This window comes from Apodemus sylvaticus, chromosome 6, assembly GCF_947179515.1.
Source record: "Apodemus sylvaticus chromosome 6, mApoSyl1.1, whole genome shotgun sequence".
NCBI classification, from domain to species: Eukaryota; Metazoa; Chordata; class Mammalia; order Rodentia; family Muridae; genus Apodemus; species Apodemus sylvaticus.
The window spans coordinates 18,543,876-18,559,466 of NC_067477.1; the positions used below are offsets into that span (position 1 = coordinate 18,543,876).

At 45.7% G+C, this 15,591-nt stretch overlaps 1 protein-coding gene across 1 annotated transcript; it reads right to left on the reverse strand.

Annotated features, from left to right (window-relative positions):
• Positions 1–912: 912 nt before the first annotated feature.
• Positions 913–10,868, reverse strand: LOC127686983 (serine protease inhibitor A3B-like). The gene is made up of 5 exons (XM_052185154.1): positions 10,752–10,868; positions 8,437–9,084; positions 6,241–6,514; positions 5,192–5,342; positions 913–1,689 (listed from the first exon to the last, which is right to left on the reverse strand). The coding sequence occupies exons 2-5, from the start codon at positions 9,065–9,067 to the stop codon at positions 1,489–1,491; spliced, it is 1,257 nt and encodes a 418-aa protein (XP_052041114.1). The 5' UTR covers positions 9,068–9,084; positions 10,752–10,868; the 3' UTR covers positions 913–1,488.
• Between the last annotated feature and the right edge of the window lie 4,723 nt (positions 10,869–15,591).

The window sequence follows — 15,591 nt, forward strand, 5'->3', positions numbered from 1 at the left end:
CCCTTGCCCCTCTCTGCTCCCCCTCTTTCCACATGGTCATGACCATCCCTCATCCTTCTATCTTCTCTTTTCTCTTTACTTCTCTGTCTCCTTTTCTCTTTCTATTCTCTAATAATAAAGCATTGAAACGATGAGCTGTCTCTTCTTATCAAAACTCGCCACATAGAAGCATGGAGCAGGCCTCAGCGTTTCCAGGCACCAAGAAAGGACCAAGACTCCTCTCAGCCAAGCAGCTTCTTCCACAGGTTCCTGGGAGGCCCAAGCCAGAACAGCACCACATTCTGGGCAGGGACCTCAACCCCCTCCTCTAGCCAGGCAGTCTCCTGCTCTACAGGTACTTGGGCACCCACACTCCCTACCCCGGTGCGGTTTGCAGTCCTGCCAGGCTTCCCCTATTCCCCATGAAGGCTTTGCCTACCATTGTTTCTCCTATGCGTGACCAGTTCAGCCTCTGTTCCCCTCCCTTTTTTCCCCACACTCCTCCTCCTCCTCATCATCATCATCATACTCATTCTCCTCCTCCTTCTCTTCTTTTTCCCCCTCTGATCTCAGCACATAACTCCCCTCCTGCTCCCAGGTGTCTTTGGGTGTCTCTGTGAAGCATCCAGAGCCATGTTTTATCATCTACCTGCCCACCATTATTGCGACACCTCAGTACAAGACTCTTTGCTTGATGATGTTTGTCCCTGTGGCATCTGGGAACTTGGAAACCATGGTGTCTTGCTGTGTGTCATAGGGAAAAGAATAAGTTCCTGTGATCCTCATATGTAAAGGGAGGTAAGGGAACACAGCCTGGACACTTTCTGTGCATGCAGGAAGCCATTTATTGATCCTTTCCTCCTTCCTTTCATTTTGGGTTATGAAGATGGAGTTTTCCAGCTCTCCTGTGAGGTTGGTCAGCTAGGAACTGAAAGGAAGGCTACTACTCTGCTCTGATTAGGAATGCTAGCAGGAAAGGAGCTGGTGTGACCAACAGGCTCCATGCAGCTGCAGAAGTGAAGACTGTGATTGTGTGAGCGTCAGTAGACCCTCCCAGGGTCAATGGATTTTACAGACTGTAGTAGGGAAAGAGTGAGGCAGAAACAGGGCACCAAGTGTTCCAGATGCTGCAAATAGGGCAGAAAGCTCATATCTTGTGCCTTGGCCTGTTGTGCACATGGGTTGTCCTGTAAGCTTGCACAGTTCCACCAAGGCTGCAGAAGTGGAAGGCAGACATGATGAAAGTCTGTCTGAGGATTGGATAAATGAGTAAACAGGGGAGTGGAAGAAAGGCAGAGTTCAGGCTCAGGAATGTGAGCTAGTGTTGCCAAGAGGCCTGGGAGCCTGACACAGACCATGCACAAGCTCCTGTGATGTGTGACAACTAAAGTTAGTCAAGGTCACTGTTTAATTACAAGCAGGCCACAGCCTATCAGAGGATGGAAGTCAGAACAGCACATCGAGACTCAACCTGTTAACTTGGAAAGAAGTTCCGCCACTTGGAAAGTTCTAGTTTTCTAAAGGGTTGATAACCTTGCCTAAAAAGCAGATAAGCTCAGAACTTGGTTCTAAAACAATGTATAGAAATTTCCTGTCAATGTTTACAAATGTAGGGTTATTTTTTGCAGACAGAGTGTTATATTTGTCTACCGTGTTGGCAACTGCTTCTGTGCCCATCTCAGTCATTTCCAGCACAGCGCTATGGACCATCTGTGGGGAGAGAAACACATCAGTCACTGGAGATCAGGGAGGACAGGAGAGGGGTCTTACTCATCAGTGAGTGCTGGCCTCATCTGCTGGGGAATTTCTTTGTTCCTTCCATGAGCTGCATTTCTCAAGACTCTGCTCAGGGTGTAAAATACAGCATGCCCTTGATCCTCTCAGTGTCTAAATCTCTGCGGCTCACAAACCACTACATCACGAGGACAGAAGTAGGCAGTGGCTGGTGTTTCGTCATAGGCAGCATCCCAACAGCCCCCAGGGAACAGCCGGTGTGCTGGCAGGCAGTGCTGGGTCTGTTGAGGTTTGGTCTTTTGCTATCCATTATAAAGTTCAGTGTGGGAGCCCAGGACCAGGTTGTTCCAGAGAAGAGAGAGTCTACATGGAGAATAAGTGACCCTGTCCCCACGTTATTTCTGATGGGTAAGTGAAGATGCCAGCAGCCAACAGCAGAGCAGAAGAGACATAATTGTGGTTTAGGTTCCTGGTCTCAGGGTCCAAGGAGAAGCACAGGGAAGAAGCAGTGCAGGAGGAGGAAGGAGAAGCCACCACCATGGGTTCAGAATCGAGAGAAATATAATGTCTTGAAGTATATAAAGACAGAGCGATATAAGTATGTTTGTCCAAATCTCCAAAGAAGGGAGAAATAAAAAATTGATTTGCTTGTTTTAAGAAAAGAAGGGAGAAATTAATTGAAATTGGCGAGTGAATAGATTCATGCATTTGATCTGAATGTATAGGAGACAAAGGCATAGACCCAGAATGAAACCCTATCTAAATAAATAATAATAATTGTTTTAAATTATTTTAATTATTAAAATGAAGTTTATTGTAAGTTTGGAAGTTATAATGGTATTACAAATCTTCTGTGAGAGAGGCCATAGTGGAGCCCGTTAAATAAAAAGGAGCTAAAATGAGTCTGTCCTTGCTTTTTATGAGTTTGGGTTGAAGGAGAAGCAGAGAGGTTCTGCATATGTGTTGATAGGATAGAAAACAAGTCTTGGATTCCTTCCAAAGTAATAAGGATAAAGTTTGATAGAGGAAGAGTCCCTGAAGATCTTGGCTGAAGACAGGAAGCAAAAAATCAAGAAGACCAAACAGGACAGATGACATGATTTTCTAATCCCTCTACGTGGGAACAGCCCTGAAACTGGCTAAGACTTAAAAATATCTCTAGCCAGAACTTTGGCTATACACAGCTCATAAATCTTTTTGGTTGTAAAATCCTCAAAATTTACCATGTTATACTTTTACATAGCACGAATGTAGATGGATTATTAATTAAACTAACTCATAAAGGGACAGATGACTTTCACCTGCTCAAAAAGGAGCAAAATTTCATTTTTAACTGATCTGTGCACCTTGCACATTCCATACAAATCTCTTTCTAGAAATAAATATTGGTTGTAAGGTTCATATATTACAGAATGAAATACAAAGAGGGTGGGCCTGACAAGATTCACCCTTAGGATGCTGAGATGACCTGCTGTTCCAGCTTCCTGCCTGATCCTTCCTCAACTGATGCTGTTTCCAGAGACTTGCTTTGAGAACAGCTTCAGAAAGGGCTGCTTATCCCCGATGACCTCGGTTCATCCAGTCTTTCAGATGGCTTCAGTCAGGACTTCATTTAAGCTCTGAACTTTCTCAATACATAAGGACTGGACAACAAACAATGCCAGCTAGCTTCATTTTGATTTAACCATATTTTCAGTTTCCTTTAGGGCTAGGAATTTTTTTTGCCCCGATTCAGCAAGAAGCAGATAATTGTTATAATTCCATTCAATTTACATCTGAGAGAAAAAGAGCCTTTTATTGGACTAAAATGGGGAATTGTTGAGGTTTGGTCTTTTGCTATCTAACGTAATGCTAAGTTGTGGGCTCCCAAGATTTGGTTGTCCCAGAGACAAGGTGTGTAGATGCTAAGTTACCCTATCACCAAATTATTTCAGATTGGTAAATAAAAATGCCAAGAACTAATAGCTGGGTCGAAGAGATATAGGTGGGGATTAGGTTTGCTAGGCTTGGGTTCTGAGGAGAACCATGAGAAGGAAGAAGTACAGGAGGAGAAAGGACAAGCCACTATGTGTTAGGAGTCAAAAGAACATGGCTGCGAGGGCTGACCAATTGGAGTTAAGAGCAGCCCAGATGAAACATAGCAAGTAATAACTCAGGGTATTGATAGGAAAGTAGATTTAATAGTGTAGAGGCTAGGCCACTGCACAGTTATTGGGCCGTTTAAGACTTATTGTAAATATAAAGGTTGTGTATGCTTTTTAACCCAGACATTAAATAGCTAAGGTGGGGTAGAAACCTCGGATGGGATTAAATAATTAAAAAAAATTTATTTATTGAAAAGGGAAGTAAAGGGAAGTAAAAACACTTTATGATAATATTAAAGATTTCCATGGAAAATATTTCAGATAAACATGTTAAAAGTGACAATTTTCATGGAAAATTAAAGAGTAAAGTGGTAGACATATAAAACATTGCTAAATTAATTGAAATATAGGATAGAAACATTTTATGATAGAATTAAAGATTTATGTGGAAAATATTTCTGATAAAATTGTAGAAAAATGTAGAAAAACATGTTAGAATTGAAGATTATCATGGAAAATTTTATATAGATATAATAATGGCAGGTATAAAAGTATTGCTAAGTTGATTGAAAGTGGAATTATAACCATTTTCTGATAAACTTGAAGATTTACATGGAAAATGTTTCTGATAAAATTGAATAAACATATAGCAAAACATGTTAAAATTAAAGATTATCATGGAAATTATATAAGTAAAATGATAGGCATAAAGATAATTCTAAGTTGATTGAAGCCAGAATTATAAACATTTTCAGATAACATTGATGCTACAAAAGGTTTCAGCACCTCTCCTGCTCCAACTACTTTGGGATATACAGCAGCATTGCACAGGGCATAGTTTCACATTTCCAGACTTCCACACCCCAGGGCTCTGCGTGGGCACTGGACAGTAAACTAAGCACCAAGAGGCTGTGCACCTAAGGATGTGGTCTGAGGGTCTAAGGGCATCTTCTCTCCTATTCTCAGGCTTTTCATCAGAGCTGCCATTGATCTCTTGTTATTACCTTTACTACTAATAATATAGTGTGCTGGTCAAGTAGTAATGGCCGAGCCCTGCACTGAAGAAGCTGAGGACCTGAAGTGCATTGTGGGAGGCCCTAAAGTGGATTGTGGGAAGCCCTGCAGCCCAGCACAGGATGGTACCCATGTGGTCTAAAACCAAGCACAGGCACGTTCTCCACCACTGACTTCTGGATGAGTTCAAGTCCTGAGGGTAAAGATGGACTGGCTGCACACTCTGAGAGGACTTTCTGGGCTATGATTTTTCTCTCCCAGGCATGAGGGATCTCAGGCGTGCAGGTTTTCTCCCACATTGAACATCCCCACATGTCTACATGGCCTTCACTGTCTACATTCAGGACCCAAAGTCAATGACTCCATGTTTCTTGTCTTACCTGAGAGACTGTTATGTTTTTCACTCCTATGATCCCAGACAGGTCAGCCTGTGTGGAGAAGAGTTCCCTGATGCCGAGCTCTGGAAGGATCTCCTCCAAGTTGTATTTTTTGGATAAGGAGAACTTGGGTAGGTGGAGCTCATCTATCACCCTGAGAATAAAAATGAGAAATTAAATAGTCACTGAAATCTGTGCCCAATCAACACAACTTATGTCTGAGGGACACCCTTCTATGAGTGCCCTCTCACTGGAGAGGAGTCCCCTTTCCACCCATGCCTAGACCTTGTGATTTTGGTTTTCCTAATGCATTAATTGTTCATCAGGGCCCGAGACTATTTGCATTCCTGGCTTGATCTAGCCATTCCTTTGCTGAGAATGTTTTCCTTCCTGTCATTCAGACCCTCAGACATCACCTAGTGACCCCTCTATTCACAATGGGACACTGCATCAGACTGCAGCTTTCTTTACTCACAGTTGTCCATCTCAACCTTACCACTGAATTCAACCTGACTTTATTAAATAAGATCAGTTCTATTGTCATCACCCACTGTCCATTACTCAATTACAAGTTTGCCCATGAGGATGAGAAATTTTGCCCATTCTTCTCCAATACTCTCTCAGAGTCTAAACCAAGGTATGGCACATAGTAGGTCTTCTAGTCACTATTACATGGATGGTGAATGTATGACTGATAAGTGGATGAGAGGTCTACACAGGACACAGCTGATTCTCAAAGTTGATATCCCAAGCCTCTGCCTTTCAAAATCTCATTCAAGATTCCCTGTCATTTGTAGCCTCTTTGAAACACAGAAAATATCATGCCTTGTTTGAGGTCATCTCACATCTAGTCAACAAAAAATCCATAGGAAAATCAGGCTCCAAATAACTGAGACAGAGGAGGGGAATTCAACTTAATTCCAACTCTCCCCCTGCTTGAAGTTTAACCATTACACTGGATATAAGTCAGAATCTGAGGTACAGGGACACTGGCCATCAGGACAACTGGAGGACTGGGATCAATGACAGTTCTGGGTCCTGAGGACATGCACCTGGGCCTCAAAGATTTCCTCCATTTTCTCAGGGTCTCTGGTTTCAAGCTGGCTTCCACCTGTTGCATCTTGCCCTGGTCAGGGAGGATGAATATGGCCTTGTGATTGCCTATGTAACTCAGCTCCACCACAGTGCATTCCAGCTCCTCATCCCGGAAGTAGGGTGTGGTCAGGTCCTCTATTTTCATCATAGGCGCCATCACACGCCTCCTCCTGTCCACTATGAATTCTTCCATGATTGTGTCCTCAGGGTCAAAGCGCACATTCCATTGGCCTAAAAGTAAGGCAAATCATCAGAAGTAAGAATAACAGATACACTCTTTCCCCATCTATGCTCAGCTTCTGAGTTGTAACAGCAATCCATCCATCTTCAGTCACTCGGAATGTCCCTCTGAATGGCATATGCTGAACTGGAAAAGTCATAGTATGTGACCACTCTGGTAGCAATGAAGATCCAGGCTTAGTTCATAAAGCGAACCTCAAAACCACAGCTTAGCTCCTTGAGCTCCTGACACAGTCAGGGATCTGGGGTGTACTGTGTAAGAGAGATAAAAGTAAAGGTGGTGATACAGGAGTCTTGGGAGACTTGAGGGTCTCATCTTCCTCTCGGGAGCCAAGTCTAGAAGGCAATGGCTTGTGGGATAGATTTTAGGGGAAATAAAAAGCACATACTGAGATCTCCCACCTTGTGAGCATTCTGCCATATCTTAGACTGTAGGTAAAACATGGGTAATGAGTCCTCATCCTACACATGGGAAATGGCCACCTTCTATTCAGAGATATCAGCTCCAGCTTATTCCAGATTTCTAGTTTCTGTCCCCACTACCAATGCACTGCAGGACTCGAGAGTGAAACAGTTCCTTGCTCTTGCCATATCGCAGCCTAGACATACACCCCACCTCACACCAAGCAGCACTTGAGTTTGAGTCTGGGGAGTGTTGAGAGTGCCATGCCCTGCAGCCTAACCCTTCAGGATGTCACTCTGTCTCCACCATACCCTGCCCACAGCAGCTCTGGGGCCAACCTGTCCTCCTGTCCTCTGTCCTCCTGTCCTCCTGTCCTCCTGTCCTCCTGTCCTCCTGTCCTCTGTCTTCCTGTCCTCATGTTCTCTTGTTCTCTGTCCTCCTGTCCCCCTCTTTCTGTTCTCTGTCTTCCTGTGCTCTGACCTCCTCTCCTGTATTGTCACCCTGATTTTCTGCCTATAGCTCAGGCCTATCCTCCCTGTATCCTGAACTAACTTTAATTAGCCCCAGATCCACCCAAGGTCTGATTACATCATGAATTCTCTCAGGCAGCAATTTCTGGGCTGTCACCATGCTCCCTGCTCTCTATCAGGCAGGGACTGGTAGGTGTGGATTCCTTAGATTTTCTCCAACTACCATTACCCATAATGTCTCTAGTTGAGTCGCCAACCATCATGGATCTAAGCCCCAGCAGATTCCCTGCCCCAGGAATGTGTCTTGGGAATTCTGACCTTTCATATATTAATTTTATAAAAGTAAAATTCCAAGAAGCATCCAGATATCAACACAGAACACTGCCTGGCTGACAATAAGCATTTCTAGTGACTTTTCCTCAGTCCCTGCTTCTCCATGCTCCAAACCAGCTCATTACACGATAGGCACAGGGCAGAAGTCCTATGTGGGAGCTTCCCTGAGGGATTTTCACTAGTTTTGGGTTATGATACTTTCCCTCTTAAGGTTGATGTCACTAGGCTTCTTTAGATCAAGGAGTCCCAGCTCACTGGGACCCTGTTCTAGACCTAGGCATGGGCTATGTCATGAAGCAGCATATTAGAAATGCCTGCTCTGGTAAGACTGAGGAATCCCATTTGTTAGGGAGTAGCCATGGCTTTGTCCTACTCAGGTGGGCTGGAAGTAGAAGACATGGCATTCTGCTAGACAGTAAGTCACCATCTAGATCCTCTTGGATGGACAGTTCAGTGTTTCTGTTGAGCATGTCCCAGGAATGAAAATCAATATACAAAAAAATTTTACAGGAGAATTAAGAGCTTTGTGAATAAGCAGTTACACACACCCACACACAGACACACCCACAGACACACACATACACATACACATACACACACACACAATTTTGAGGCCCTGAGCACCTCCTCTCCAGTGGTTAGTACAAGGGCACAGGTTCCCAGGCAACATCCTCACCCTCCATTCGAGAACCAATGACCACTCTCACCTGAATAGAGGAGGAAATTCATCATCAACATAGATGTGTTCCTATCCAGGTCTGAGACCACCTCCTTGATTTTTCCCTGGGTCTGATTGTTCACATAGTCATTGATGAGTTTCCTGGCTTCACGAGGCTGCTGGAAGTCTACTCTGAAGGCCTTGGTCTGATACAGAGCCCTTGCCTCCTCCTTGAACTCTGTCAGGATCTGTAGGTGCTTTTCAACAAACAATGTGTTGCCTGTGCTGATCTGTACCTGGTCCCCTGGCTGATTGAAACTCTGTAGAAGGTGCCCAAAGCCCTGGTGCATGTCTGTCTCAGGGGTCTCTGTGAGATTGAACTTGAGACCTTCTAGAATCTCTTCCAGGGTATTGCCCTTTGCTCCCAGAGATAAGGAGGCCAAGAAAGTTTCAATGCTAAATGGGGAGAAGACAATATTTTTATGTGGATTCTTCAAAGCCAGCACTTTGTAGAGGCTGAAAGCAAAGTTGGTGTTGATAAAGGCTTGACTGTCTGATTGTTTTCGAGTGTCTTGGACTTTCTGGACTGAAGTGTGAGTTCCCAGTGTGCCATCAGGGAAGCAGAAGACAGCAGGGCAGATCCCAGCCATCACGAGCCCCAGAGCTGCAATGAAGGCCATCTTCTTTGTTCTCCAGGCTGAAAGAAAGACATCCTTTGAGTCCGGGATGACCACCTGTGCTCTGAGCATCTTCTAGTTCTCCGAACTAGCCAGCAATGTGCCCTGCTGTGCTGTCCTTCCCTGGCCTCTCAGATGGCATTACTACATCATGAGCTCCCTTCTACCATGCAGGATATGCTGTTGGAGAAGCCATTTTTTTCTATTTAAGAGAACCAGCATCCAGAAAGGTCAAGAGTCATTTCAGCCTCACAGATAAAGAGAGAAAAACCTGAAGCAGGGTACAAACCATGTGCAGTCTTACCGTCTCTTCTTCATTTCTCAGTTGGCATAGGGCCCCATTGGAAAGCAGGGAACCCTCTTCCTCTGCACTTGTGCTCTCTTTATCCACAAACTCCAGTCCAGACTGAAGGAATCAACCTTGGACAAAGTTTGTAGCACTAAATCTAGTGCACGTTTCTGGGAGTAGTGACATTAATTGAGAGAAAACACTGGAGACATCTGGCTCAGAGCTTAAGTCCTGCCACCCCTAAGAACAGCTATTAGAAAGACCAATAGGGAGATGTCTTTTTAATCCTGCCAAGTTTCCTCAGGACTTCAGGCTTAGAAAGCCCTGTGGCAGAACAAAGATAAATGGTGTTTGAGGCTCTGACAATTGTTCCAGATTTTAATTTGTCTGTTGGGTTGCCTGTGTGGTGGCAAGCAAATATCTAGACTTCTTTGAGCAGCTGTTGAGTGGCCCATTGTCATAATTGGCAAAAGTGTCTGGCTATCACAGGTATGGGGGTGAATGTGGAGAATGTGTGGAGGGCTAACTCATCCATACGCCCCTTCACTAGTGAACACATTTGACTCCTGTGATCATGGTAAACATGGCCACCCAGCTGTGGCCTCTGTCACGGCCCTAGGGATGTTCAGATAGAAAAGTGAGAGATGAGATGAGAGAGGTATGGAAAGGCCAGGAACAATAGAGAAGATGGGAACAAGATGTATTATGGGAGAAGGAGGAGTGAGGAAGTGCAAGGAAGAGAGGGCAGGATGTAGGGGAGGGAGGAGGGGATAGGATGAGGGAGCTGAGGGAAGGATGGAGGGAGAGGAGACAGCAAGACTGTAGGAGAATGGAGAGCAGAGGAGGGAGGTGTTGGAGCTTCGCCTCATGTCCCCAGGCAGGGACATGTGTGCAGGGGAGCCAGGGGCTTCAGCCACTTCCTTCTTCTGCAACCATTTTTGGGAAAACATTCAACAATAATTTATTTAAAAAATGATTTTCAAGAAAACAAGCTAGTCTGCTTGTGCATGAGAAGGCCTGGATCTGGGGCTGAGCTGCTGACTTCATTTCTCTCTAGGAGACAATGTAACCCTTATTCTTGGCCATGGATTTACCAGAGAATTGTGGTCCACAACCCCAAGGTGTCTCCTGTCTGATGTGCGCCTGGCAGTGATGCCACCTCTCCCAGAGTGAAGCTGTAAAATCTTTTCCCCTCCCGGCTCCTGTGCCAGCACCTGGACTAGGTAAGGTCTCAGTGCTTCCCCTGTGGAGGTCAGAAGGAACAGACTCCAGTCACTTTCCAGGAACATAGCCCATGGCACCTGCACCTTCCATAGCCTTGACCCAGAGAAGTTTTTATGCACTGTCAAAATGACCCCTGATTCAACCCAGGTTCCCTAAGAACAAGTTCTTCCCTACCTCAAACCAAGACTGCAGGCCACAGCCAGTAACACAACTCCTGGGCAGGCTCCTTCCTCTGGTACCAGGCAGGTTTCCTGGGCATTACCTGCAGGCCTGAAGCCAGCTGTCAGGGTCTGTTAGGTGAGTTCTGATGAGTGGCTGTGCCCTCTTTCTGGTGAGTTTTTCCTCTCACACACTAATGTCCATTTATCCCCAGGGACTCCTCCCTCCTCTTATGAAATGCAGATCAAGATAAGCTGTGCTCTGTGCTCACACTTGAGATGGGCAGACAGAATGATTTGTGGTGAGAATGACTTACAGGCTCTATCTTGGAGATACATCTTCTGGTGGGGAAACCCCTATGTTCTAAACAACAGGCCCAGTGGATGTCCTCGTTGTGGTTTCTGTCTCTGTAATAGTTCAAAGGTCAGTATGGAACAGGTGAACATTCAAGGCATAAAGACAGGGCACCAGCCCTGACCCACTTGTCACCAGAAAGATCTGCAGATACCCTTTGTTCTGGGCTTACCAAGTCCCTTCAAAAAGAATACAACTCTATGTCTGTGCTTCTTGGTCTCTTCATGGAAACTCACAGAATAATAAACATATCTCACTACTGACAGGCCTTTGCCTGCATATATTTTACCTTTCTTTCTGCCAGAAAAGCTACTTCCAAAAGGAAGCTGTCTGTGCTAGGTAGTAGAGGAAATAGAAAAGAGTCTGTATCTACAGTGACTGACTGGCTGATGATAATTTCACTTCAGTAGAGAGATTGGAACCTTGCAGGTCCATCCTGAGGCCTGTTACCTTATCATGAGCTAAGTTCCCTGTAGAGAGAATCTCTTGTGTACTGTCTGTATGGAAGCGTTTCCTGTCAACAAAAAACTGATGGCCTATTAGCTGAGACAGGAAATAGGAGGTGAGCCTTTTCATACAGGGAGAGGAACTCTGGGATAGTCAGGTGAAATTAGAGATTCACCCTGGATTTTGAAGAGGGAGAACATGAAACAGGTGAGTGGTAACCAGGCTCCTGGAACTTAGACTATTTTAAACAGGATAATTGAGTTACAAGCTAGTGGAAATGACCCAAACTTTGTGGCCTAGGCATTTTATTCATAAATAATGTCTCAGAGACATTATTTCGGGAACTGTGGCGTGGAGGAACAGTTCACAGTCACAATTCTGGCTCTGTGGAAGATCCATGCTCTGCCTCCCTGTGTGTCAGAACCAGTGCCTGTGACCATAGAGACGATGACCTCAGCAGACGACTAGCTGTAACCCAAACGCTAAGAAGACAGCAGATGACATTTTTTTTTAACTTGCCAAGCAGAAAATGTAATAAATGTGTGTGGGCTTCAAAGGGAGTATATGCAAGGTGGTAATGAAAGGACTGTGATAGACTGAGAGAATGAGAGAAGGATCCAACTTAAATAGAAGATTGTCCACAGAGAGAGAAGATGGCATAGGAAGCAGCAGATGACGTTTTGAGCATAGAGAGAAGCTTCCTCCATCTTGATGTGGCTGCCTCTCAGGTTTCCACCCATGAACCTGCTTCCACATTGGAACATGGTATTTGGGTAACAGAAATCTGTGTTCTCTGATCATTGTCACCCCAAATGGCTCCTGAATGGAGGACCTTATTCTTTTATGAATGAGAGTTGTGGGTTTTGTGTCACCAGTGCTGTGAGAAACTCAGTCCACATTGGTTAGGTCCAAAGTCACTGTCTCCCCAATGGAAGTGCAGGGTCTAACAAGAATAGGGCTTGGGCTCTCTTCATACCAAAAAAGTAGATCACCTGTGGCCATTCCTGTTTTCAGTGAGGCACCCTAACATGCCCACAAAATCTGATCCTTCAGGCAGGGACGCCTGCTTCAATCCTGACAGCCTCAGTCAGCTCACAGCTCCCTACCTGCTGTCCCTGAACATCTGTTGTGTTCCTCTGACATTTTGCTTCTTTGCCTGCACATTGATACACAGAGAGCAGGGGGAGGGGAGGGGAGAGGGAGAAGGAGTGCCTTGGTGAGTTCATTTCCAATAAGTCTTTTCTTTTACCAACAAATTGTCTAGTTTGATGACATCACTGCTTCCTGGCTGATGTTTGCCTCTAACTGAACTGAAATACCATGTTTGTACCCTTCAGAGGGACAATCACCTGGTTGCTTCAGCTGCCTGCTTCTGTCCACCATATTCAACTCCAAGTTTGAGTTGGCTTTTCTAGCTGTTTTTCTCCTCCACTCTTCCTGCTAGATTTACATCAACCCAATGCAACTATGGCCAATTTGAAAGGAAGGAATCTTAACTGACAAAATACTTTCATAAGACCTGGTTGAAGGCAAGCCTATAGGGCATACTCTAAATTGTATTAAATTAGAGATCTCAGCCCATGGTGGGTGCTGCCATCTCTGGGTGGCAGTCACGAGACTTTATCAGTAAGCAGGCTGAACAAACCATGCAAAGCAAGCCGGTCAGCAGCGCCCATCATGGCTTCAGCATCAGCTCCTGCCTCCAGGCTCCTGCCCTGTTTGGGTTCCTGCTCTGATTTCCTTCAATGATGAACATTGTGCAAGCCAAGGAAACCCTTTCCTCTAAAACTTGCTTACTGGTCATGGTATTTCCTGACAGCAATAGAAATCATAAGTGAGGTATCCTCCTACTCTGTCCTCTGATCTCTCTACCCCTACTTGTTTAGGTGACATTTTATGGCTGCCAAGAAGCATGCAAAATGTCAGCCCGCAAATAATGAGAACAAGTGAACCCTAATATCTAGTATCTAGACTCCCTTATTAGATGGATTCTAAATTGTCCTCAAGTTTCAGAACCACTGCATGGGCAGCATGAGATTTATTCAACCCCAGGCTCCTTAGCTACCTGGTTAGAGGCCCAAATGGATGGAGGGATACAGTTGGGTGACATCACTACACACGGAGAACATGTGGGGTCCAGCTCAGGGCCTTGACTGACAGGCACATTGTTGTTGTGGAGACACTTGGCTGCTGTCAATAGATTGGTCCCTTCTTCTCTCACCCCATGGTCCCATGTGTGGTATCTCAGCACTCACTGGGAAGGGAATCCTGTGTGTGATTCTCTGCTGCCCACAGGCCCACCTGTCACTGTGTATTCTCAGGAGCCTTGAGGCTCAGGTGTGTCTTTGCCTGCAGCCTCTGGCTGTGTGTCCAGGCTCACAGGATTCTCCATGGACGTCCAGCCCCTGACCCAGATGCACCTTGGCCTCCTCTCCTCCTCTGTCCGCCTCTAACCTGGCTCAGCCCTTGAGTTGAGATTGTCCCTTGTCACCCCCTCCTCTCTTCTAATTTGGCCTAATGCTCCCCAAATCTTCCCTCAATGACAATCCCCACCACCTCTGCTCTGCTAAGTTCTCTGCCTTGTAGACACCCAAGTTACATTCCTAAGACAGGAGCAGTGGTTGACCCCTGCACTGCTCCCTGTGTCTCTGAGACATTAGAGGATCACACAGGGCCAGGATCCTTACCATCTAGTGTGTGTTCTGCACTTTTCCTAAATGGACCTTATCTCAGATCTAAGAAATGGCTCCATTGTTCTTTGCCCTGTAGAAAATACTTTTTTGTCATCTGACTACCACCAGTGTCTCCTCTTCATCCACTCTTCTCTGTCCTCCTCTTTTCCACCACCACCACCACCACCACCACCACCACCATCATCATCCTCTGTCCTCACCACAGTGCTCACCTCCTAAACACACGTCTCTGTGGATGCTCTCTGTCAAACATGCAGAGTCTTGTCTCATCATTCACCTGCCGACCACCACTATGAAGCCTCAGGAGCCAGACTCACTGCTGGATGAAGGTTGTCCCTTGCCATCAACAAACTTGGAATACCACAGTGTCTAGCTGTTGTGTCTCATGGGGAAATGGCTAAGTTTCTCTGTGCCTCAGTTTCATCATCCACAAAGGGGCTCATAAATAGCTTTTAGGTCAGAGGGCCATCACTGGAATCACAGAGTGTGAGTGACAGTCTCTCTGTCCCTATTGTCACTGGAGGGTACAATCTGCAAACAGAAGCTATGTGAACATTCAATGCAATTGCATGTTTATTGATTCTTTGCTCCAATTCCTTTATTTTGGGTGAGGAAGGTGGACGTGTCCACCTGTCCTGTGAGATTGGTCAGCTGGGAACTTAGGGTGAGGCTACCACTCTACCCTGAGTAGGAGCTCTAGTGGGAGAGGAGCTGCTCTGACCCCCAGACCCCATGCAGCTGCAGGGGTGAGGGCTCCAACTGTGCCAGATGTGGGCGGGGCCTGGAGACTCTGCAAGGGGCTGTGGTTAGCCATGCCCACGGGAAGAAAGAGTAGGGCAGAACTGGGCATCATGTGTTTCAGATGCTGCAGATAGATGAAGGGCAGCAGGTTCCCTTTTTAGTCTATATGTTCTGTAAATTTGCTTAGTCCTATCATAACTGAAAAGCTGAAGGCAGACATAACCAGAGCCTAAGTTGGGATTGAGTCTCCCTCTGAGGCCCAGGCTTTTGGGGGTTGATGCAGATACAGGGGAGAGAGCAGGGACAGGGAATAACACAAAGTTCAGGTCAGGATCCTGAGCTAGTGCTGCCAAGATGACAGGGAGTCTACCACTGAGCAGCCACAGGCTTCTCTGCATGAGGGAGTCACACAGTCAGTCAGTCAGTCAGTCAGTGTCACTGTGCAGTCCAGGCATGCCACAGCCAAGTAGAGCATGGAAACCAAAAGGAGCCCAGAGACCTACAGACAGGCTCAGTTCCCAGCTCTTGGGATGAAGACCCAACCCCCAATTTGGGATGTTGTAGTCTCTCTTGGGATTCGCGACTTTCATTATGAAGAGCAGAATCTGAGTATTTGATGA

Bases quoted from the DNA above. Each gene is read 5' to 3' on its own strand.
- LOC127686983 (XM_052185154.1), bottom strand. From the start codon at position 9,067: ATGGCCTTCATTGCAGCTCTGGGGCTCGTGATGGCTGGGATCTGCCCT. The intron at 5,343-6,240 runs GTGCATGTCCTC...TTTTATTCTCAG, and splicing joins AGGAAATCTTTGAGGCCCAG to GGTGATAGATGAGCTCCACC. The intron at 1,690-5,191 runs GTAAGACAAGAA...CTCTCCCCACAG, and splicing joins AAAACATAACAGTCTCTCAG to ATGGTCCATAGCGCTGTGCT.